This window comes from Schistosoma mansoni (genome assembly GCF_000237925.1).
Source record: "Schistosoma mansoni, WGS project CABG00000000 data, chromosome 1 unplaced supercontig 0010, strain Puerto Rico, whole genome shotgun sequence".
Classification (NCBI taxonomy): domain Eukaryota; kingdom Metazoa; phylum Platyhelminthes; class Trematoda; order Strigeidida; family Schistosomatidae; genus Schistosoma; species Schistosoma mansoni.
The window spans coordinates 3,421,439-3,446,115 of record NW_017385987.1 but is presented as its reverse complement, the minus strand read 5'-3'; the positions used below and the strand labels follow the sequence as shown (position 1 = coordinate 3,446,115).

At 32.6% G+C, this 24,677-nt stretch overlaps 1 protein-coding gene across 1 annotated transcript in view; it reads left to right on the top strand.

The window, feature by feature from the left end:
• Smp_127380 (huntington associated protein-1 domain,putative) overlaps positions 1-24,004 on the top strand; it is a gene marked incomplete at both ends in the record, with an annotated part of 50,591 nt that extends 26,587 nt beyond the window's left edge. Inside the window, 10 exons of the mRNA XM_018792029.1 lie at positions 3,169-3,277; positions 4,478-4,687; positions 6,306-6,437; positions 10,992-11,320; positions 12,006-12,194; positions 14,922-15,189; positions 16,523-16,821; positions 17,867-17,921; positions 19,638-19,664; positions 23,264-24,004. Coding sequence (XP_018644931.1) covers positions 3,169-3,277; positions 4,478-4,687; positions 6,306-6,437; positions 10,992-11,320; positions 12,006-12,194; positions 14,922-15,189; positions 16,523-16,821; positions 17,867-17,921; positions 19,638-19,664; positions 23,264-24,004 — 2,359 coding nt within the window. The remainder of the gene's footprint in view (positions 1-3,168; positions 3,278-4,477; positions 4,688-6,305; positions 6,438-10,991; positions 11,321-12,005; positions 12,195-14,921; positions 15,190-16,522; positions 16,822-17,866; positions 17,922-19,637; positions 19,665-23,263) is intronic.
• Positions 24,005-24,677: the final 673 nt, after the last annotated feature.

Here is a 24,677-nt window from a genome sequence, read left to right as displayed (position 1 = left end):
TTGTTTCCACTTATCTTTCTAAGTCGTACTTTTTTCTCTGTAGATAGAATGTCTTTGATTGTTATTGTTTATCTACAACATGGTGGCTTCGTGATTTTTTTCAGTTATCGTTGTAGACAGTTAGGTAGTGTTTCTAAGACAGCTTTTTCTCCACATTATGGATTCATAAGCATTCGTTTCTTTTGCCCTAGAGAATTAAGTCTTTGTTCTTGTAGTTTCTCTTCTGCTAAATTTGTATGTGTTTTTTTTCTCTACTCATCTTTATCCTCATTGTTTAGTATGTTTTAAAAAAGTTAAATACACCACTATGATTATTGCTTCACACACAGATTAGGATAATAGAGAAAAAAGTCTACTGAATAACGACTTGGATGTCTAGTCTAATTTGTTGCTTGTCATCAGATGATGCTCGTGTGTTACGTCGGAATATTGTTAGAAAATGATCAGATTTTTTAATATTCTATCTTTTTGGTAACGCTGTTATAATTCAATATTTCTCGTGGTTATATGATGAAGACATTATGTTATGCAATTTTCCACCCAAGAATCCTATTTTGTAATTCACTAGTTTTATGAAATGGATTGTTTCTTCATCTCTCTAACATTTTCCTCTAATATTTTCCTGTATATATATATATGTATATGTAGATTGTTCAAGTCATGTGATCTTTGGTGTGTAGGTTCTTTCTTTTGTCATTAAAATGCTAATTTTGTCAATATAATCACTTTTCTTATCTGATTGATAATTGAACGATATTTTTTTACTTTACCTATGATTGATGTGAAATTATATTGAGAATGTACAAATGTACTTTAATTAATTGTTGACCAACTTATAAACGGAATTACTAGTTAAAAATAGATGAATACGAAATTATTAAGTTCCGTTTTTTTATTGTGTAACATTTTATATTCTTTATCTTTCACCTTGAAATTCCTTTAAATTATTGCATATTTCAATTAACACTTCTAATATTTTCTACAGACTATAAAAAGTGGATCACGGTGTGATGTTTATTGGGTTATTATGAAACTGTATAATAATAATAGTACTGATGTTCAGTTAGCTTTTATGATTCGCTTAGTTATGTAAAGGTGTTTGACTAAAACAGTAGACCAACTTTCTAGCTTTCCATATTGGCTTTATTTGATACGTGTGCACGAATCGTTTTTTTTATAACAATTTATCTTTATGTGAAGATTTATGTTGAGAATAATTGTTCAAAACATTGAAGGAATCTTGTAAGCAAAGATGAATAGTGGCTAGCAGTGGAATCCAAGACGCTCGTTTCGTCCTATTTGGGATGAGTCAGCTGGATGTACCTACATCTCAGAGTTGATGTTCACTCCATTACTCGAACCCAGTACCTTTCGCTTCAAACGCCATCGCGTTATCCACTCGGCCACTGAGTCCTGATAGCCACTTGCTTGTGCAATGGGGTGAAGTTTATCTACTGCTAGCCACTATCCATCTTTGCTTACAGTGCTTGTGAACTTGGGCTATATCGAGGCAATACGCACAGTATGCACATATGCCAATTAGAGACTGACCAGTTGCAGTCCTAAAACATCAATGGGAAGATTCAAACAAAGAATACTAAATGAATTGAAGGAATCTGATCATATGTTTCGTATTATATTTATTTTAAAATAATCTACTTCGAGATATTTTCATGTTATTTGTCTGTATAACAGAAGTGTCATAAATAACGGATTGTACCTTTAGTGTTGCAGATATTGGCTGCCCTATCAGTCACTGTGACAGATTGTCATCAGTTTTTTTTATCTCATAAGATTACTTAGGTTTTTTAGCCAAATAAAACTTTGGGGTAAGATTATTGTATTATTATTCACTACTTATATACTTTTAGTATAATAGTTGTTGAATTGTTATTATGGTTTGTTGTGGAGACTGTTGGGTTTACAGTTTCACATCAGGAAGCACTTGACATCTGTTTTGTCCTACTATTTGGCCCTCATTTGTGCACGAATAGTTTGAAATTAGATACCAGCTCGGTTTTCTGTAGGTTAATTGTTCGTCATAAGGTTTGAATATCCTGTGTTTGATCCCAAGTGAGGTTGATTCAAACTCTTGAGCGATATCATATTAATGTGAAATGGCTTCTCAGTGCTTCCTCATCTTTGATGATTATCTAACGAAGGTAGATCATGATATGGCACCTCTAACTAGCAGAATATTTTCTTACAAAACGATTCACAGTTTTATATTCATCTTTTTTCAAACTGTAATATCATGCTATTGATGTACCTCCGTAATACTTGATATTTCATGAGATTAGAATTGTACGAATCAGTATTGATTAAGATTTCAGCAGTCAATGCATATGTACTCTTACTGACTTGTTGATCTGTTACATTCTACAGAGTTATTCAATACGTATACATAGATTTTTGAAGTTTGGTGTAAAGACCATGCAAATTGAAGTTTCATTTTTATTTTATTCACGGAAGTTTCATCTTATTTTTCTTATATTTTATTGTTGTTCAATATTCAGGGATTTCTCTGTTTGTTTATACTCTGCTTCTAACTGCTTTCTTCAGAAATTCAAATTGATGATTGGTACCAAAGACATTGTATAAGTAATAGCATAGTAGCTGACATAAAAATGTTTCAGTAGTTACTTTGTGCATTGAGTGTGTGTGCAGGTTAAAAGATGTTTTATCATCGACAAGATTTTTTTATTTCGGAAATGCTAATCCTTGAAAATTTATTTATATTTTGTGATATTCTGCTTTGTTTGTGTTTAATTGGTTCCCCCTTTAGGGAATTCTACTTCTTCATATTGGATCGTCATGTCCTTTTCAATTGAGGTTACTGTATTAACAGTTATTGATTTATTGCAAATTCTTGTCTGCTGAATATCAATATTGATTACAAATATACTTGAATATTTGGATGTTCGACAGGATAAATCCAGTTCTCTGTATATATTGCATCAGTTTCTTATGTATGATGTTAGCTGAGTTAAAAGGAAACGAACTGTCGTTATTTAGTCATAAATAAATAATCTTTAGCAAGGCAATCGAAAGTCTTTCGGTGATGAACGGGATCTTTTGTTTCCATGTTTTTTGTGTTTGTGGAACAACTGATTGTTCATTGATATTTGATTTTATATTTCTTTTAAAATATCCTTATCATTACGATAGGTCTAGTGCCGGAGGAGGTGATGGATTTTCATTGTCTTCAGTCAACTTCGCACAGTTGCATAAAAAACTTGGAGATCTAGAAGAAGAAAATAACCTACTGCGTCAAGAGGTATGTGTGTATCGATTTTGTGTCTGAATGTTAACATTTATTTTATGGTACATTTAGGTCTCCCCCAAATATTATTATTATTATTATGACGTTTTTCGTCTCAATATTATTGTGACTAGATAATGCCTACGTGGTTGACATATTTCTAACTGGTTGCTCTCTTTTGTAAAGCACTTATGTCCAACTCTTCTTATGGCGACATTGGCTATTCAGACAAGCCCCCACTGTTGAAATCCTCTTACGTATACTGTTAAACTGTCCGTGAATTAAATTCTAGTAACCTTGACCTTGATTTTCTCGTCCCGCTTTACTTCCTATGTGTATACTCGACATTAAATGAAGTGCTAAGTCTGGGTTTGGGGTTGTTCTTTGTGCCCTCAGAAGATTCTCTATTATTCCCTTTGTCGTTCCCTCCACTTGTGAATTAAGAAGCCTCTCTTGGATGTATCAACGAAACAGCCTGACCGATCAGTTGCAGATGGATAATCCCATCCCGCCACTGTTGTGTTCAGGGAAATTCTTAACTGATTTGTACTTGGTACTGAAAACTCCAAATCCAACGACTGATAGGTAACAAAGACCAAAAGGCGGCTGAATTTATTTGACTCCAGAAATAAATCTAAATGGTATATGCGTCCACACACTCAACTTTTTATATGATTGATGTGCTGTCAGATTAACAATCAGATTTGTTTAATTTGAGTAGTATTTATTATCAATTAATCAATGATTTACTAAGTGGACACATATTTTCGGTATCAAACTGTTATATCTAGATCGTAGATTTTCTTGCTACAAAACTCACTACTTGAGCACTGGAACGTCCGAACCGTCCAAGTCGCAAGTGAGGACACAGAAGACTAGGGAGAAGGAATGTTATTCCGAACTGTGTATGGTACAAAACTCCCAGGCATTTACAGTTCTTAGTAAAAGTGAAATCATCATTGCAGTCATCCAATCTGCGTACTTAAGGGAATAAATGAGTTATGTTAATTTGCCACGTTAATTGTGTCCATACTTCTAATATGCTTTGTTCAAATCTCTGGATTAATGTTTATAGCTGTTTATTTGACCTTAATATTCAATTTTTGGTTTTTCCAACAAGATTGATTTGATTCATCGATTCATTTTATTGTTGCTTAAGCATGATTATCAGCACTATTATGAGTTCTAATAAAACCGTTATATTTTTATTTGTAGCGTAATCGATTGTCTACTGCGGCTGATCAATTGGATGAACATGAAACTGCATTAGTTCGAGATTGTGCACGTCAATTAATTACTGCTAATATGCATATACGTAATTTATCCGATGAGTTGGCTAAGAAGTCTGATGCTTTCATGAATCAACAATCTGAAATTACTCGCCTACTTACAAGAGGCTTAGATTTAGAGAATCGTGTTAAGCAGGCAAGCTATATTATTATTATTATTATTATTATTATTATTATTATTATTATTAGAGTTTTTATTCATATCACTGAACTGTAAAAGATTGATCATTGTAGGATATTTTTGACATTGTAAGAATTGAATTTACCCAATTGTTAGATTTGTAAAGGTGAGGTTTTTGATCTACCACCTTTGTGAAAATGCCTGCCTTTTCCTTGAAAACGGATTATATATATTGGTGTGCAATGTTTTCAAGGTGATCTTGAGTGCTGTTGGAGGGATGAGGACAGTTGTCACTTCCTGGTTCGCCCCTCCGTGGAACGATATCGCTTCTTAAAGGACCTGGAAAAGAAACTGGGTTAGAGGTAATCTTGATTACATAGGTAGCGTGACCTCAGAGCTAAAAAAACGTTTTGTGGTCTGTACCAGACGACCTTATTGCAGACAGGTTTATGTGTGCTAGCTCTGTACGTAAAAGGCTTTGTCAATGGAGGCCGAAATCCATGAGGTGAGATGGGATGACGTATGACACTTTTAGAGCTGACCTCTTCTAATCCCACTGTTCCTTTGTAGGAAGGCAGCATCGTTGAATTTATCATATATTTGTTCAATCAACAACACAAATTCTCCCCCAGACCATGTGACTCTCGGTTTTAGTCCCCCCTTTTCTTCAGTCGACGGTAGGACCGCCAAAAAGTCTCCCACCTAATATTGATTGATTGAATCAACACGATATGGAAACTCGCTCAATACATCAAGTTAACGGCTACTATCGGTCTAAAGTTTTACCGACCAAGTGGTCGTTGTTTTAAATCTTGCAAGAACTTTATCTTCGAACACCGATCACTATCCATAATCCGTAATGGTTGTTTTATCAAACAACTCTTGGCTGCTACAGGCTGATTATAAATACTTATATTTGGTGTGCCTTGGATCGGAATTCAGGACACACTCCGTTTTATCTGGAACTGGTCAGCTGGATGTACCTGCTTTCCAGTGTTGATGTTCACATTGATACTTAAATACAATCCTTTTCACTTTGCGTCCTGGGTTACACTGCTAACCACATATCAAACATTCTATGTTGTAGTTAGAATTATTGAATTTCAGTGTCAAATGAATGTTTCCCAACGATAACAATCGGTTTCACATCTGATGATTATCTATAGTAGATTACAAATTAATTCTTTTTTCGTAAAAAAATAATGACAATAACTCTTACATTAAAATTTTTATTGGTTCAAAAAAATTTCAATTCTCTATTTCGTGATAAACCATAGTTACGTCTTACTGATTAGAAATATTGACAGTTCATTCATATAGTCCCGTATATTCAGAATGTATTTACTTGATACTTAGCCTTTTTTACCAAGCGTCGTTATATTGTATGATACAGTCATTTCCAAGCTTCGTAATATCCGTCTGCCAAATTCTGTGAAAAATAATATTCTCCTTAGATTAAATTTCACGATTTTTCCGATTTATAATTTGTCTATTAACTTTATAATAATAATAATTAGTATTATTATCGTTATCATTACTAATGATTTAATTTTCTTCCTTATGGTCGTTTAATTCGTATTCTAATTGTTGAGAATCACATCTTTCCCTTTTTCTGTTTTTCCTTCTAATTTAGTTGACAGCAGAAAATGAAATGTTAATTGGTCGGCTGAAAGAAACGCAAATATCGCAATCATTACTGACAAGTGAATTAAAAAATTTACGTGATAAATATGATGAGTGTCTAACGCTTTATAATGAAGCTAGGGTAATTACTGTTATTTATAATAATAATTCTAACCATGTTAAAACTGTTAGTGTTATTCATTTATTTGTATTGATATTAAACACTAACAGTTGGGGTGAAAAAGTACTGTACAACTGCTTTGTTTTTTTTTAAATTTCAAAAAAACTATTAGTAGTATTCCCTTATTGCTTGGTTCTATTTTTGGTGTATTTAGCTCTTGTAACAGATATCTTTGGGTAAATATCTTTGATTGCTTCGATTCAGTGATGTAATACGATTACCGCTTATTTGACCCTGTTACCGCTCATAGTACATAGACCACTGTTCAGGGATCTCCAATCAACTTTATCCTCGTCTCTTCTTCCCAGATACCGCCAACTGGTATTCATAGTCATTCTGTATGCTTTCAACTACCGGCGCCGTGTGTTATTTGGTCTGCCTTGTCTTGCCTTGAGAACTCCACGTTGGAGCCTGCCTTGTGATACGGTTCGATGGTTTCCGTAAATCGTGACAAAACCATCTCCAGCGTCTTTCCCTAATTTTCTCCCAAGTTGGTATCTGGTTGGTTCTGTACCACTGTAGGTTATTACTGATGGTATCTGGTCTATAGATGTGGAGTATTTAATGTAGGCAGTTGTTTATGAAAGGGCTTTCCTCATCTCTTATGGTGTTTTTTAATGTCAGCGATTGGTTCTTATTTGTTCTTGACCAGTTTCTCTGGTTTATTGTTCTTCTCTGCTCCTTTCTTAATTTAGTCATATAGTTCCTGACATTTCTTCCTCTTGCATCTTTTCTTGCTGTCACTGTTAGGTGTTCCACATATTCTTGTTTATCAGCTCTACGGCTCGTTTTCACTCTTTCGTCTGCTTCTGCATATTCTGCGGATGCCTTTAATACTTCTGTTTTTGTTTGGCTGTTGTTCGTTTCTGTCTTCCTGTTTTCCCTTCTTCAATATTAGTCAAAGTATACATGGAGATATGTTCCTTGTGTTGGTGCCTTTTGGAGCCTAACATCTCTTGACACTTTGTTATTCCTTTTTAATCCATTCCTAATTGTTCTGTATAGTGGTTTCCTCTTCTAGTAGGTCTTTTAAGACTTGGAACTTGTTGCTGAGATCTTTCATGAACCCACTGAGTTTGTTAGTTTCTTAAAGAAATGCTGTTTTAAATTTCGTAGTTTTGGCTGTCTAATTATTCAGTTTTTTAAAAACTATGTTTTAACTTTGCTACCAAGAAGTTATATCAACTCCTCTCTTTGTTACGTCCTAAAGTGACCTCAATTTTTCATTCTTGCTTATGTGGTCGATCTGATTCCCCTTAGTGTGTACCGGTGAAACTTATGTATCTTTTTGTATGCACTTATGAGGGAAAATTCTCCCATCTATGAACATGTTATTGAAAGCATACAGATCTGTCAACCTCTCATCATTCTCCTTCCTTTCTCTCAGTCCATGATGTCTTCACACTCTGGTGTTGTCTATTCTGACCGTAGTGTTCAGGTTTTCCATCATGATGGTCAGGTTTTACTCTGGGGATTTTCTAAAGATGTACTGTAGACCCCCATGAAGCTGACATTCACCATCTTCACCGCTTTCGTTGGTGGATGCATAACAGTGGATGACATTCATTGTAACCTATTCCTTTGTTTCGGAGAGTATTTTGATTATTCTGGGGGCATTTCCGTACCCCTGGAGAGCATCAATATAACTCCTTGTGTATATAGGGCATTTGCTCCATGAAAAAATTCAGCAACATTTCTCCTAAAGTTAGTTTTTTCTGTTCAGATTATGTTCAATGGGCTGCACTCATTGAAAGCATAGCCAGGTTTTGTTTTCTCATTTCCACTGCTATTTAAATGAACCTCCCAGCCTCTCACACTGTTTGGAATATCTGTGTATCTATATTTATTTTTCATCTGGCTATCAGAAGGGGCATCAGCCTTATGACTTTCAAAGAATCTTGGATTCCATTTTGAACCTTTATAATCTCTTCTATGAAGATCCGTTAACTCTTAGGTCCGTTTAATAATACTCAAATCATTCAATTATTTAATAGTGTTATTATTTTCGAATAAGTGTACTATTATGAAGGCGTAAGTTTTACACAAAAGGTTTTCATATTTGGATTTGGTTATACGGTTGTAAGCGGTTTCTTCATAAAACGATATTATCATAAGAACAAATGGTAGGATTTTTCTGAATCTTTTCCCATGAATATGTTTCGAAATGTTCGAGTAGTTAATTTTAGTTTTCTCAGCATCATGGAAGCGTATTGTGAATTTCTCGATTTAATATTCAGTTTTTCTATACATTAAAACCTTATAAAGCTTTTCTATTTTGAGAAGTATTTGTCCAATGTAATTTAGTGCACGGAGGCTTGTTTATCTCTGTATATTTCTGGAGATCCGAATCATACATACTACCTTTCATTCTTGTACAGATCAGAATTCGATTTTCATCAAGTCCATCGTATCACTGAATATTGATCCGAACTTTCTGTCCAATGAATTTATTTCCCTTCTTACCTCTGATTGGTTTAGATAGTAGGACGCGTAGTTTAAGTCAGTGTTACCTATTGTTGTTGCCCAGTTAGTTGTCTAATTTCCTCACAGTAATTAGTGATATATCTATTTAAGTAAGTGAATTTTGATACTTGAAAAAGTACACTTCAGTGAAACACTGGTGAAAGAAATACAAATTGGAAGTACAAATAGGACTTTTTTAAGGAAAAATTTCGTCTTACCATATTTGTTCTAATTAAATTCTGCCAAAATTTATACATGATACTATTATTCCACATGTAAAACGTTGCTTAACGTAAAAAGCATACTTTCGAGATTTTTTTAAATATATTTTTACATACCATGCTGTTGTTGAATGATAACCTAGTGTTAATTATTCAGTTGTCAATACTATTATTGGTATGTTTACCAATGTTAAAACTAATCTTGATTCATGGACATAAATTTAGAGTATTGATAAGAAAATAGATGTTAGCAAGGAAGAGAAAGTTATAAAAACTCATTAAAATTGGATAGCTTGCAGTGTCTGGTACTATATCAAGCCCACTTGGGTTATTCTAGCTTCTGTACAGACCTATTTACTCATTCTTTTTGAGCGATATTTTGACCTTATTTTAGTCATTATTCTCTTAATAACCCTGACTGTTTTTATATGAACGTATGTGTGTACATGGCTTACCCACTCATTACATGTCTGTAACTTATTTTTGTCTGACTATAAATGTCGATTCAGTCGTGATCAAAAGGAGTTGGCTCACTCGCCACCTCCGCTTCCCTTCTTCTTTTCCTGTTCTCATTGTCTGTCTGAATAAACGAACTCTTTAAACAAATTCCTCCAACACAACCTTTATTTGGCTTCTTAATACCGCTGTCACACAAACGGGGTAGCCTGGGTAATTTACGGAATTAAATGAAAGATTTATGTCTATACCATGTTCATGCGCTCATCCAAATCGGAGTCAGATCAGCGGGCTAAAAAAGCTATTCCTTGATGAATTAGTTTGTCCTTTTTTTGGTATTTGTTAGACGTTTGGTTTCACTGATTTCTTTGTTCGAAATCTTATTTGTAAGTCACCTCAGACACATTGATTGTTTTATTATCTTTTAATGCTCTTAAATTATAGTCTAATGAAACTATAGGTATGTTACTCAGCGTCATATCGAAATATCCTAGTTCCATGCTTGCTGAGATTTGTTATATGTAATGCGTTGTAATCGTATATTTCAATTATATGATTACGTGAGTCATGAGTCTAAATAATTGAAGTATTTGTAACCACTCATCTGGCTTTTTGATCTTTTGATTAGAGGTGTAAGAACATGTGAGTTTTCGTCGTTTATCGATCTCTCTACAAATACATTAGTGATATTTAGGGGCTTATTATCACTTGTGTAGGCAAAAACATAACTGAAGAACGACCGATAGTCTCTGCTTCTGGTTTCGCCTTTATGTTCTACACATCAAAGAGCTAGTAAGAAAGTTTTAATTGCGGTGTTGAGTCACTGTGTTTAGACCAGTTTGAAGTTTCAAACAAATTTATCTGGTGGTAAGCATTAGCTTATACGAAACGTACACTAAACTGTATAACGTTTACTACTTTAATTTGGTTATAATTTGTTTTTGGATATTTTCGTCAAGATACACGAATTAATACCTTAAAATCTTCTGTGATATTATGCAGACGCATATAATTTTAAAGTATAAACACATCTGTGTAGCTTTCACGGACTCATATTTTTTCGGCGTATTTCATCATCCCAGTTTCATTGATCCCTTTTTTGGATCATGAGTGTATTAGTTCATTCTTTGTGTTATTGTATACAAACTTGTGAACTAGACAATTAAATTAACCTTAGTGATTGAACTAGGGATGAACTGTTGTTTATGCCAAAGAGTTTGAACATGTGAGCTAGTGATAATGTACAATTCAAATATAATTAAAGACAATTAAATTCAATTGCTCATGGGTGAATCATACCTGTAAATTCAAAATATTTATCTTTACAATACAATTTTCCCTATCTAGCATTGAACGTTTACTTTTCTTGTTTTAGTTGGAAATTCGGGGCTTACGTAAACGTTCTCGTCGTGGTTATTATCGTCCTAATTCACTTATATCCAGTAGTTCTGTAGTGAACACTGCAATACTACCCTCACTGCCACCTTCCTATTTAAATGGAGCCGCTTTAACACCACAGTCAGATCAGGATCATTTGTATCACTGTCATCATTCGTCATTATCCGCTCATCAGCTAGTCAGTGATGGCAGTACATCTTCTCTGGACATGTTGACTACACAAAATCCAAGTTCGGATCACTTGGAAACTTCATTAGCTGCAGATTTGGTACATGCAAAAATGAAAGAACATGCGAAAGATAATATGTATGTTGCTTATTATTATTATTATTATTATTATCAAACTCTAACAAATTATTATTGTAGCTTCCAACTGTTATCCGATTATATAATTTAACAGTCTTTCTTGATCTATTGTTCAAATGAACTAATGAATTATGCAATGATTTTAAGACTAAAACACCCGTTGTTTGAATTAATCACGATGCTCTACAAAGGTTTTCGACCCAGCAACGCTGTATAACCGTAGTTGAGAGATATACCATGCTCTTTGTTACGCGTTTTACAGGTATAACTAATGGAAATTATGGTCTATAAATTCTCGTCATTTGCCTTTAAAGATTTGAAAACTATTCTGGTTCATAGTAATGCCAAGTTATTTAACTCGAAGATTTACTGTAGTCTATTTGTTGTAATACACTAATTACTGTGAAATCTATTATAGTTCTGGTGTTCATTTGATTTTTCATGCAGTAAATCTGCTTCAATCAATTAGTAACAAATATTTCTAGTTATTGCGCTGAATTTTGTGTTTTTAAACTGTAATTCAGTTCTGTTCGGGTTGCGAATACTTCATGCACATGTTTCTCTACACTACGTTCTAGTTATGGATAGTCTTTGAAGACATTGTAGGTAATTTAAAGTTCTTTTTTTCTTATTTACGTTATCTATTTATTGTGTAGTCAAATTCACTTTTCTCACTCCACTTTAGGAAGCATTTATTTCGAGCAATGGATCAAGTTCGTCATACGCATACACTCAGTAATGATCCGACTACTACTCCCACTGCTACTACCACAATTAATTTTAATAATGACGATAACAGTAGCCATAATATTACATTAATTGAATCAGGTCTGGAAGATACTGTTTCCAGCAGTGGCTTTGTTAGTGGATCAGGTAATTTCTTTTCTTTTAAAAAAAACTATCTGATCACTTTATCATCTTTGTATTCGTTTTTGCTTTTATGATAATTACATGTGATATGGGCATGTTATCAAGGTGTTTATGGTTTTGTCCCAATACAAGCTGTTGTTAGATGTCCAGGACGTTTCGTTTAGTTCTTGTTAGTACTTTTGGTCTACGTGTGTTTACTTTATCCATATGTTTTTCCTGAACTTTCCTTTCTTCTGTAATGTAATAACATTACTGTATTATGCATTGTAAATAAGTACATTTTTTAATTGCGAAATAATCAAATTTAAAAAATATGTAGGCTACTGTATACTATATATGTGGTGAAGAACAACAAAAACTATCGGTCAGTAAACCTAATGAATAAATACAATTACTTCATCGTTTGTTCCATTTTGAACGTATAATTTTATAAATTTCCACATTTATCATAAGAACTGATTGGTCGGGACGTAATTGATTTTTCAAATATACTCTTCTATGAAGTTGTAGGATTAAAAGTTTGTTTTTAAGAAATAGAAAAAAATGGTTAATATGTTTGGATTTACTTTCTCGTAACTTAAAATGTAATTTGTATTCTGAATAATATTCGTAAATAATTCCCGTTTTATATAATTTTCTTTGAGATTATATTTTCTATGTACTTGATTCTTGAGAATTAAACCGACTCCGCTAGACAAATGATCTAAAATGATGAAGTATTGTATTCACATGCAAATTATGTATAATGTGATAAGTGCTTTAGCTTATCTACTAACGTATACTTCTGCAATGTTTGCCCAATCCAACTAAACCAAGATCACGTAAACTTCATTTGCTAAACAATAATGCTTACAGCTCCTGCTTATCTATACGTATTCAAAATGATCAATATGGTGTGCATATGTACGATACACTTTGATCAGCTGAAAAATCAATGGTTCGTCGTGTCTAATCCATGTTTTCATTTGACCTTTCATATAATCTGGAGACATCATGTTACTCACTAAATCCTCCTAACTAACATAGTGGCTGAACTGTTTTACGTCAAATCTTCATTACTCAGATTTTTTAGTCCTAGATAAACGTGTAGTTGAATGTTTCTTTGTTGATTGTATCAGAAATTACTCCATCATTTTCTGAAATGCATTTGTTTAAATATGTGAACTAGGTTAAATATTTTGACCTGACTACATTCGTACACATTTTATGTTAAATTATTATTTTTTTTCCCCAGAACCGTCAGATAATCCTCACAAGCAAAGATTCGTTAAAAGTGAACAAACGTCTAATTCTGGAAGTCCGTATTCAACTAGACCATTTATTCCAGATTTTGTCAGCCCTATTCACTTGGCTCATGCTGAAAGAAGGTATATATATATATATATATATATATATATATAACATTACTTCATATGGTATATAACAACTCTGTTTATGGATCAAACGTAGTTCCATTTTCATAGTTTACATTATGAATTAATACTAGACAACTGTTTAAAACCAGGAAGCACTGAATAACTGTTTCATCCCAGAGTAGGACTCCTCAACCCCACACATCCACGATCCCGCCAGAGATCGGACTCAGAACCTTAGGTTTCGTAATTGAATGTATCACATCCAGACCACAAATGGGATCCAGTGGTGTGTATATTTAACTGTAATCGATTCGCGACAGAATGAACAACTCTCTAGTGTTTCCTGGTTTCTAATGGTGGTCTAACTAAGATCAGTTCGGAGATTTAACAATCTCCGCAAAACCCTTGTACCAGTACTTAAATTTAATGCGTTTTCTATTTAATAAATGTAATTATGTCAAAATTAACCAATGTTGGTAAAATTGTATCATAGTTGCGTTTAAATTTTCATCTTTACCTGGGTACTGTCTTCATTTTTTGTTACGACTGTTGACAGTTCTTTGAATCCATTTTTTTTCATTTTTCGTTATAGTAATATATGCTTGATTAAGTGTAACGTGGCGTCTAAATCCGACTAGCTACTTTCTATTTGGGGATTATTTTTCGGCGTTGTTTTTGTTTAAGTAAGATAAAAGTGGTCTAGCGGGGAAATACTTTCTGTCTTCCGTTTGTATCAGTGAATAATTATCATTGAGAAAGCTAGATATTTATTTGTTGACCCAGAATTTCTGTCCCATATCAATCGATAACTGATCACAGAATTATTTAGTGAATTTATTGGTTGTCATATTTGTTATCTTGTGTATGATACATCGTGTAGATGAATAAATACATGTATAGCCTCATCGGTTATTATATCACGACCTCAATCATCTCAGTATTTTACTTCACATTGTCTTAGTCACAGTAAATAATCAAGATCATCGTTCTCTTTTTAATTATTTTGTTTAGAAAGTCTCATCCAAATTGACGTTTGCTATTTTTTTGGTGGTAATTCAGTATTTCTGATCGGTGTAGTTCGTCCCCAATTTTTCTAACGTCCTTAATTATAGTGATAATAGTAGCTTTTGATAATATTATTTCTGCTGAGTTATATTTTAGGTGGTCATTAGTACCAAATTGCACGGTTTTGAGTGAAATTTCTTAATAGTAGGAGCTGTATATGTAAACCAATAAAAATACAGCCAAACCATATCCACTTTCCCTACAATAACATATAACATCTTGCTAAGAATATTACGTATTGTATTGTATTACGTATGAGGTGTTGCCAATTCATCAGCCACTTTATGTATTTACTTTGTATCTTTGCTAGGTATACATATATTTCTCGCTCTCTCTATATATCTATCTTTTAGTAAATCTGATGCAGTAAATTATCGCTTTCATCAATCTACAAATCCGAATTATTTACTAGAGTCTGAAAAACGACATAGTTGGTTAGGTTGTGACGTAACTTCTGATTCATCTGAGAAAGGATATTATTTGATTCCTGATAGTGGACTGAATTTTCAAAACAGCTTTGATGATAGTCTACTTTCATGTGACCCGAATGTGGTCTGCACTAGTAAAGCATATTGCAAGTAAGTTTCTAAAGTCAATTGTGTTAAACATTATACTCTATTGAATGAAATTTGATTAATTACCATCTTTCTCAATGTTAATTGAAACAATTAAATAATTATTTATTGGTATTACAGGAAACTGGACTCTCAAGTTATTTTCCGTCTGTATATATATATATATATATATATATATATATATATAACTGGGGGTAGGGACGGTTGATGAACTGTTTTAATTTCCTAGGTGTTATGACTTGATCAAGGTCGTCGCCAATTTGTTATGACTTTACAAAATAAACAAAGGACGTATCCTAATTCGCTATCGGTTTTTATGTCCGTCTTCTGTCATGTGAATTATCCACCAATGGAATTACGAATTTCCCGACCTTAACACTGTGACAATCAATGACGTTCGATCAGTATGAGTAATCTAGCGTCCCTATTGGTCCTTTATCCGCCTAGCCCTTCCACTTGAGTCCAGAACACCAATTACAGCTTCTGTTATGTGAATCTATGCGAATCGTTTATTTCAAGCATACTCGGTTTATATACCAGACAGATAGACCACATCACACCATAAAGTAGAAAATAATATTTGTACAAAATCAAGCCAAATGTGGCTGTGAATGTGGGAGACAGTAATCAATAAACTGAGTATAATTTAGGAACAGTAAATCGTATAATAATAATAATAATCAATAGGTCAAAATGAAGCTTACAATAAGATGAATATAGATATACATAATCTAGTTACTGAATAGTTATACAATAAGAATATATGTAGAATAATCGTCTAACAATAGGTCCTGGGAGTTACCCATACTTATGTCTTCGCTAGGACATAACACTAGCATTTTCTTATACTCTACAGTTGTCATTCGGAAATTATATAGATTAGTTTTTAGTAACATGGTGTTTACCATTTCTATTATTTGGGGCAGCTTAATAGATGTCATAATGGTAGTAGTTACATTAGTTTAAATTCAAATTCTTGTTAACAACACTAAAGAATACAGAATAATAAAATTTCCCCAATTACAAAATGTTTCCCCACTAATTTTGGGTTACTTTTTTTTACATTAATCGAAAACTGGTTTAGAAGTAAAGACGTATAACTCTTCAGTAATAAACCTGAAGTTCTATCCCCACGGCGCATACTTCGGTTTGGGCAAATGGTTTATATAAGTAGCCACAGCATCATAAGTTCACCTAGAAGTTCGGTACACAAATCTGTTTGTTAGGTTATATACATTTATCTGCATTCAATCGTCATTTATAACAACAATATTTAAAGTATTTACCATTGCATGGAATGTATATTATTCTTGCTTTTATCATTATTATTATTTAGACTGCCTCAACGTTTGAAGTTGATTAAACCGTTAGATGGTTCTAATGTTCTTCAACATTGGCAGCATTTAGCTACTCCTAGTTTTACCCGAGCACTTTTTGATGCTCCACTACCTGGAGTTCAAAGTCGTGCTGGAGTATCAGATTCAACCAACACGAACTGTTTGACGATGGCTAGCGCTACCGACTCTCGACAACGTCCTGTTTCAGTCGGATCATCACCTTGTATTTCAAACAGTTCTCAAGTTCCACTTAAATGCAGTAGTTTGACTGCTCATTCGCCTTCGGATTTACCACACGGTAATTCTCCCTCTACTTTATAATAAATAATAATTATTATTGTAAAATATCTCGGCGAGGCCTCGTGATGTGGGCACTTGCCCACAAATGCCCTGGTACAGCTGAGAGTGGGCAGGTCCCGCCCTCTCTCGAAAAATGCTCTCACACGACCACGCGTATACAGCCTCTGTCAGGGGAGTCCTACTCACTGCCTTCTCGTGGCGGGGGTTGTTGTTTACGAAAGTGAGAGGACGAAAAGCGATTGTTCAACGCTTTGACCGGGTTGATGGACGCGGTGAGTCCACCCATGGGAGTTGGAAAACCCTGATTCCAAACCAATGATGTACATGGGCTCCAGTATCCTGAAGGAACAAATGGCTTATGAATCAATCGTTGGTGACCGGCTACCATGGGACTGCATCTCCTTACGATACTCCACTGCCTTATGGATCGAATCTTTGGGTCAAAGGCTCCGGATGTGGCCTCCTAAGAGAACCACTTGCTTCGGTTTGGGCACCTGGGCAGTATCACAGCCCTCACACAAATCAAACGAGATTTGTGTGGCGCATATATATTTGTACCAATATTTATGTGTTCAAATAAATAAATAAAGCACTGTCTATGAACAAACATTGCTTCCCACCAATAACGACTTATTTATAGACTAGAATAAAAATGAATCTTACTTTGTATTATCCAAGTAAGCAGTTTGACGAAGTACATTGCAAATTTCACATTTTCAAGCAAAATCTTTCATGAGACCACTTGTATGCTTTTATTAGAAATACAATTATAATTTGTTATAGCTCAATGCCAGTTACAAATCTAGTCATTTTTATGTGTGCTTATGAGCTCACATGATTTGAAAACATTCTCTGCAAGTAGATGATTCTTCATTGACATATAATAATTTCTAAGAGTTGTCATTTGTTTTTTTTCTAATGGTCTTGAATATTGAAATGAAGAACACAGCTGATGTGGTTAATTGTTTTTATCTATATGTTTTTGATTTTCTGATCTATTCAACATTATTGTGTTTTTTTTCTTTTATGCATATACAAAACAGGTCAACCAAATATGAGATTAGTTCAAGAATCGTTAGAGAAGTGTACTAATCTAAAGTAAGTTAATTAACTTGCTTGATTGGTATATCCGTAGAACAAATAAATCACAGTGTGTTCTATTCAATCAAATTTATGTATACATTAACGTATCCAAAAATTACTGATTAGAGAATGTAGTGTTATATGGTGTGCATTGATATTATTGAATTATCTAACTTACCTGATGATTATGTGGTGGATGCTACTTATATTGACAGATATAAATAGTAGTAACACCAATCAGAGTTGGAATTTCTGTCAAAAGAGGATTGCGAAGATTAAACTAAGGAAAATAGAAAGGAATGTGCTACAATTTAGGAAATTTTTGTTTGTAATTGATAGTAGTAGTAGTTATTATTGTACAGACGCTTATTGTATATTCGAGGTTTTGTTATGATCTACAAAAGTATAGAAGTACTTGAAATAAGTGTATGCTCTTGGGACATGAAGATTCCTCCTACATCTCCATTATCGATCGTTGTTAAATCTTTTCTTTGAACTGGAATGCAATAGAAATCAATTTTCGGTTAACTATAAATCATATTCATATCGATGAGATATCAATGAGATATAGTTGTACGCTTCTTTATGTTCTTAGTATTTGATATACTATGTAATCTTTTTTTTCATGCAACCTTAAAGAAATGCTGAAATTAGTATTAAGTTTGTTGTTATTTGGTGTTGCATCATTCTGCTTGAGATCTTTTGTACACTATACTAGCTGTTATTAATAGACATATTAGAACTGTTTCAAATTACTTTATGGAACATTAATCTACTCTTTTAAAAGTTTCTGTTTACCATTTGATGAGTCATACAATCAACTGTGAATCATAAGCTGACAGAATTATACGTCTATCGGTCTACTTCGGTTTGATAAGATTAAAACAATCGTATGCATAATTATGTTATGTCTCAGTGTATACTGCATAATCTTGTAGGTTTGAACTACTCAAATTAATTGTTTCATTTTCTGATCGTGGATTCTACGACAACTTTAACAATGTCGATCCAATGTTACTGCATAACAATGAATAAACTTATTAGGAATTGCTGTTCAATACGATTGATATCTTAATAAGTATCCTCTGTTCCTGATGATATCTCATGCGTTTTATGTGTGCTAGACACTCAAGAAATAGATCGATATCTTGTTCATAATTCATGTATTATCTGATTTGTCACAAACCCTTTACAATATTTCACTAGGTTTTAACTAGATCTAAACACGTGTAAAACAATTAAGTCTATTTTCTGTATGCTTATTTGTATATTTAAGATTCCTGACTGAGTTTGCTCTACTATTTATCGCGTAATCATAACTCTGAAATGCATACTAATGACTGATCACAATAGTGATCAATGTCGTGTTTGTCTAACTCTTCCTAGTGCTGATCGAATTCTATTGATCAAATCGAAAATGGGTCTAGTGGTTTAAATGATTTAGTGTTATTTAATCGCCGGGAAATCATGGATTCAGGTTATCTCCTAGTTTACATTCATCAATAAACCGTACCTGTAACCTTGAAGGAATTGAAGAGTACCAACTATCATAAAATCTATTTCAAAAAGGCTTTCCTGGCGACTACCTCGAGTCACCTAATGTGAAATATTTAAATAACAATCCTTGGACCTTCTTATTTTAAACGCTGTTTTATATATATATATATCCAACTAAATAGTAGATATTCACTTAGTTGTTTATTCTTTCCTTTAATTGTTTTTTCAAAACTAGCTGTATTTATCAACCAATAAAAATCTCGTAGTAGGTTTTTTCATTTATTTCTACCGTTAAACAATAATAATAATTGATGCATTTAATTTATTGTTTTAAAAAGAGCACATCACATAGAATTAATACCTCTCCCATTTAAATTTGTTCGTTTGCTGTAGGATTCAGTATATTATTTTTATTTGTTTGAATTCCATTATAGTGTTTTGTACTTAGTTTGTTCATTTAACTGTTGTGTTTATGTTGTATTTGTACGAACTAATGATTCCTTGGTACTTGATTCCCTGCTTATTACGAATTCCAAATACAATACTTTAATTTGTGCTTATCTAGTTCTACCCGCTTTATATTGCACTATTTTGGGAATTCCTAGTCAGTACATTAATTCGGAGAGTTCTAATTATCATAGTTGATGACATACAATTAGGTGTTTTATTTTAACTCAGTAGATATATATTAATATAATAGTATTGGACTACTGGTTGTGTATTACTTTTTTTCTTATATTTAAAATTATAGAAAGTTAGGTGTACCATCGTTTATTATTATTTTTTAAAATGTTTTTATAGGGAAAAAAGTCAGTCTATGTGTTTATGTGGAGTAGTAGTGCATTGAATTACTGCTTCTATTAAGTCTTATTATTTTTTCTTGTTATTGGTTACACGTCTAGTTGTTCTGCATTCAACTGTTTCAGTAAGCTTATTTAAAGTTATGACATTTTAAAACTTAGATAAGTATTTGTTAATGTAATCATATGATCAATGAACTTTTCTTAATACGACATTGTGATATATGGTTATTTAATAAGTAGAATATTATATAATATACCTATAATGCAATTATTGGACTTATTAATTAATGAGTTATTATTATTATTGGTTTAATATTTTAATTATTCATCGAACAGATAACTAGATAGAGTGACACAAGACGCGCGATGATGGCTGATATAGGAGGTTAGAATGAAAGTTAGGAACGGCCAAACCAAGAGAGAACAATTCAATCTCACTGTGCTCATGGGGTGTGGCAAACTGAACTGATGTACATATGTAGCAAGTTCTACCTTGCGTCCGACTGACTGACATAAGAAATAGTGAATTAAAATGAGATACATCACACTAATTGAAAGAATAGTGAAAAAAACAAGATTAAATAAAGATATTTATCATTTATGAGTTGCGACATCCGCTGGAGAATTACTCAGAATAAAAGAATTCTGAACAAATGTTTCACACTCTATTTCCAAACTATTCAGTAAAGTGGACACCCATAATATCATATTCAAGATTATGAATCCAAAGTCTTCCTATTTTATAATAAGTGCGATATAAAACAAAAGAAGTACCGACTATTCAACCGCTCTTCACCTGCTATAGCTCTCTTCAAATTGCGAACTAACTAATCCCCCTCCATAAAATCACTCAAATAAATTATGCTGTTCAATAAATTTCTGAATAAAAGATTATTGTACCGTATTTCAGGTAGTTTTACTTTAATAATAATAAAACGTTTTTAGTAGTAGTTCGTACATCTAGTCCATTATTAGTCAGTGTTTACCATATAATTGAACTAAAAGAGATTATGTATTGGGATAATAGTAATTATAGTTCATCAAAAAATAATACACTAATATCATTAACGAGGAAATTGTAACATTTTATTTTAAGAAGTAAATAGCAATTCTGGTGAAAATAGTCTTGATTACTATGGTCTTGAATGTTATATATGATTATTTTCCCATGTCATCAATTTGAAGATATATCCATAGTTTCTTTTATTATCTTTTAGAAAGAGCGAAAAAAAGCATTTGAGTAGAATAAGATTTATTCAGTTGATTTCTTTGGGTTCTTTTCAACTGTTTACAGTTTATGATATTTGGAAATCGAAATTACAAATGTTACCGATTTAAACTTTTTACATCATGAAATTCTTCTTAACTCTCTCGTCTTTATTTACTACATCATCATATCGTTTTTTCAACTCTCATCTAGTTCATTTGATCTCGTTTTTAACTAATTGAGCTTTGTTTATTTAATTTTTATTTACTTTTAACGTTTACTCATTATGCAACCACTTATTTCTATCCTTTCGATCTATCAATGCTTCTGAATGTTCTTCAACGGATATAGTTATAATCAATTCATTTAGACTCTTAAATCTACCATACTGATGTTTGTTGAAGATAACTTTCGATCAAGTTCATTTGTGTTTGTATTGCGATTCACTTTGTAATTTTGACTCATAAATATTACAGTTTATAATAAGTTGAAGAAAATTCGGTGGATTGAGATAAATTCATACCATTCTGCTCAAATCTCTTTTCTTGCCTTCTGTTTCTAGCATTAAGGATTTCTTAAAACTTGACTAGACTCCAATTCTCAAGAGCTTACAATTTAGTAGTTGAGATGCAGCTCATTGGTTTATATGCTTGGTTTGCCCTACTCCTGCTTTCATTTGGGGAGCTGGTTGGTATCGCCAGTCCTTTTGTAAAGCTTATCACAATAAAATAAGAGTATACCTATCTGGACTTAGTTCGTTAGGTTTGCATAATGATTAAACATGTTATCTCACACAGATTGGGGCTGTGTTCACTGACTAAATGAATTTATGTTGTGCGACTGAGCACTTTTTTTCAAACTACATTATTTACTGTAACCGAAACACATTCGGTAAATAAACCACTAAGAAACAAAATATGTTGTGACAACCATGTTGGTTTATTTAATCAAAAGAGTTAACTGATACACCGCCAATGAACCCAAATTGTTTCCAATTTTATTTACTGTGGTCATATTACAAATGTCAGCTTAATTTTACTCTGACGTCTGAAAATAATCAGTGGAATAAATGCATTTGAATTGAATAATATTAACGATTTAATAACTAGATAGTTTAATACTTTTAATTTATTTATTCCTTCGGTGATTTTATCTGTGGTGTAAATCGTATATATGTTAATTTTGTAATGATTTTACGTAATTTTTCGTTTGGTTTGCTAAGTGTTGTATTCATAATACCTATGAATATTCAGTTTTAATGTTGCTACTTTAAATATAATTTGACACTGGTGTTTCTTTAGATGTACATCTTCCTCATATAACTTATAAACCTGTTTAAAAATAGAATATAATCTAGGGTAATTATGTACAAAATATCTACTTGGTTAAGAATACTGGAAGTCTTTTTTTGTTAGCGAATCGTTGTGGATGAAGTGCAGTCATTTATTTGTTTGGTTTTTTTCTTAATGAACTATTTTTGATATTCTTGTCTATGGTTACTGTCGACACGATTGCACTTTAAATCAGGACTAACAAATTACGTGAAAACATTCGTTTCTTCCTCATTTAAAAACGGATATTTTCCAGTAGACTCAACATAAGAATATAAAACAGCCAATTAGTGATTTATTTCTTGTAGAACTCCTTGATTAACTGATATCAGTTATCAGTTAGAACTATTGTTTCTTGAGAATAAAACATTTACACCTTAAAATCTCAAATCATGGTCCGATTATTAATCTAATTTTAGGTAGGTTTTCTGGGGGGGGGAAGTATATTGTTTTACTATATTTGTTACTAATATGTACAACTTAGGTTTCTTTTTTTGTCATTGTTCTTATGTTTTTCAGCCGATTTGGATTCAGTTCATCAACATGTTTCCTGAATAATGGACTGAGAACACGATCGTTAGATCATTTAGTAGCAGGATCCTCATCCTCATCGTACAATGATAAAGATAGTAATAATAAATTTATCCAGTTTAATCAACCGTTTGACCATGCAAAAAGTGACGAATCTGCCTCATCATCATATCTTACCTCATTTTCCTTAACTTCATTAGTGTCTGCTTTATTGCCGTTCACTACTACTGTTCTCCCTTCATCTGTATCATCATTTGATCCAAAAGGTGTCACAATCAACAATAAATTAACAAAAACAAAAACACAACACGGTGAATCAACACATATACGATCGAAATGTCCATCATCATCATCAACAGCAGCTACCGGTTTACAAGGTTTACTTGATGTAAATAAAGAATATTCTGATTCGTCGAAATCATTATTACATAGAACGTCAACATCAAAATCGATTGATCGTAGTGCATTATCTCCAAATAGCAATGCACCCAATCCAATTGCTCTTCCGAATCCCCAACCTCCAACATTAATTTCTCCTAGCGTTAATCGTACTACTATTTCACATTCACGTCCTGTACGTACTAGTAACTTGACAGAAATCACTGAAGAGTCTAGTTCACCACCAAAATCAGAAAACGGTCAAAAATCATTGATATATTCGGAAAATCAAAAACAATCACGATCTGAAGAAGTAGTAGTAGTTCCAGAAAAGTCGAAAAATTCGAAGTAGTAGATTCATTTATTGATGGAGTTGTTGTGTTATTGTCACATGTAGTATCAAACATATAGAATGGATTATTTATTATTATATCATCATCTGTGTATCAGTTTCATATGACAATTTTAGTCTTTCATTATATATATAATACTTGTGTTTTCCTATAACGTATATCTACTACAGTTATCTTTATCAATCACACATAAAGACAATACAAATTATGTTATAAAAATTACTTTTGTATAAAACAGAACAATTCTTCTAAGAGAGAGAGAATAAATGAAATCTGATCATTTATCGTTTATTTACCACTACTTCTTTCCATTTTCCTCTATGTTTTCGTTTGTCACTTTAATTTTGTATTTTTATTTTGTCCAGTTTAATTAGTGTTGAGGGTATGTTTTGTTCAGTTGTTCAGTTCTTTTATTTTCATAATTCATGTTTTTCTTCAATATATTATTACTTGCATTTGAAACTATTGTTGTTTAGTTTATATATCCATTCCTTATTGTTTTCTATTTTCAAATTTATAATATTTCGTTATCCCTTATCGTATAAGATTGATAATCATTCTAGTATAATAGAGTTATAGTAAAGCATGTTATGTAATCATCATTGATCACACTAGAAAATAAACACTTCATGACAATAAAGTTGAATTTTGTCGTCATTACGTTCTACTAAT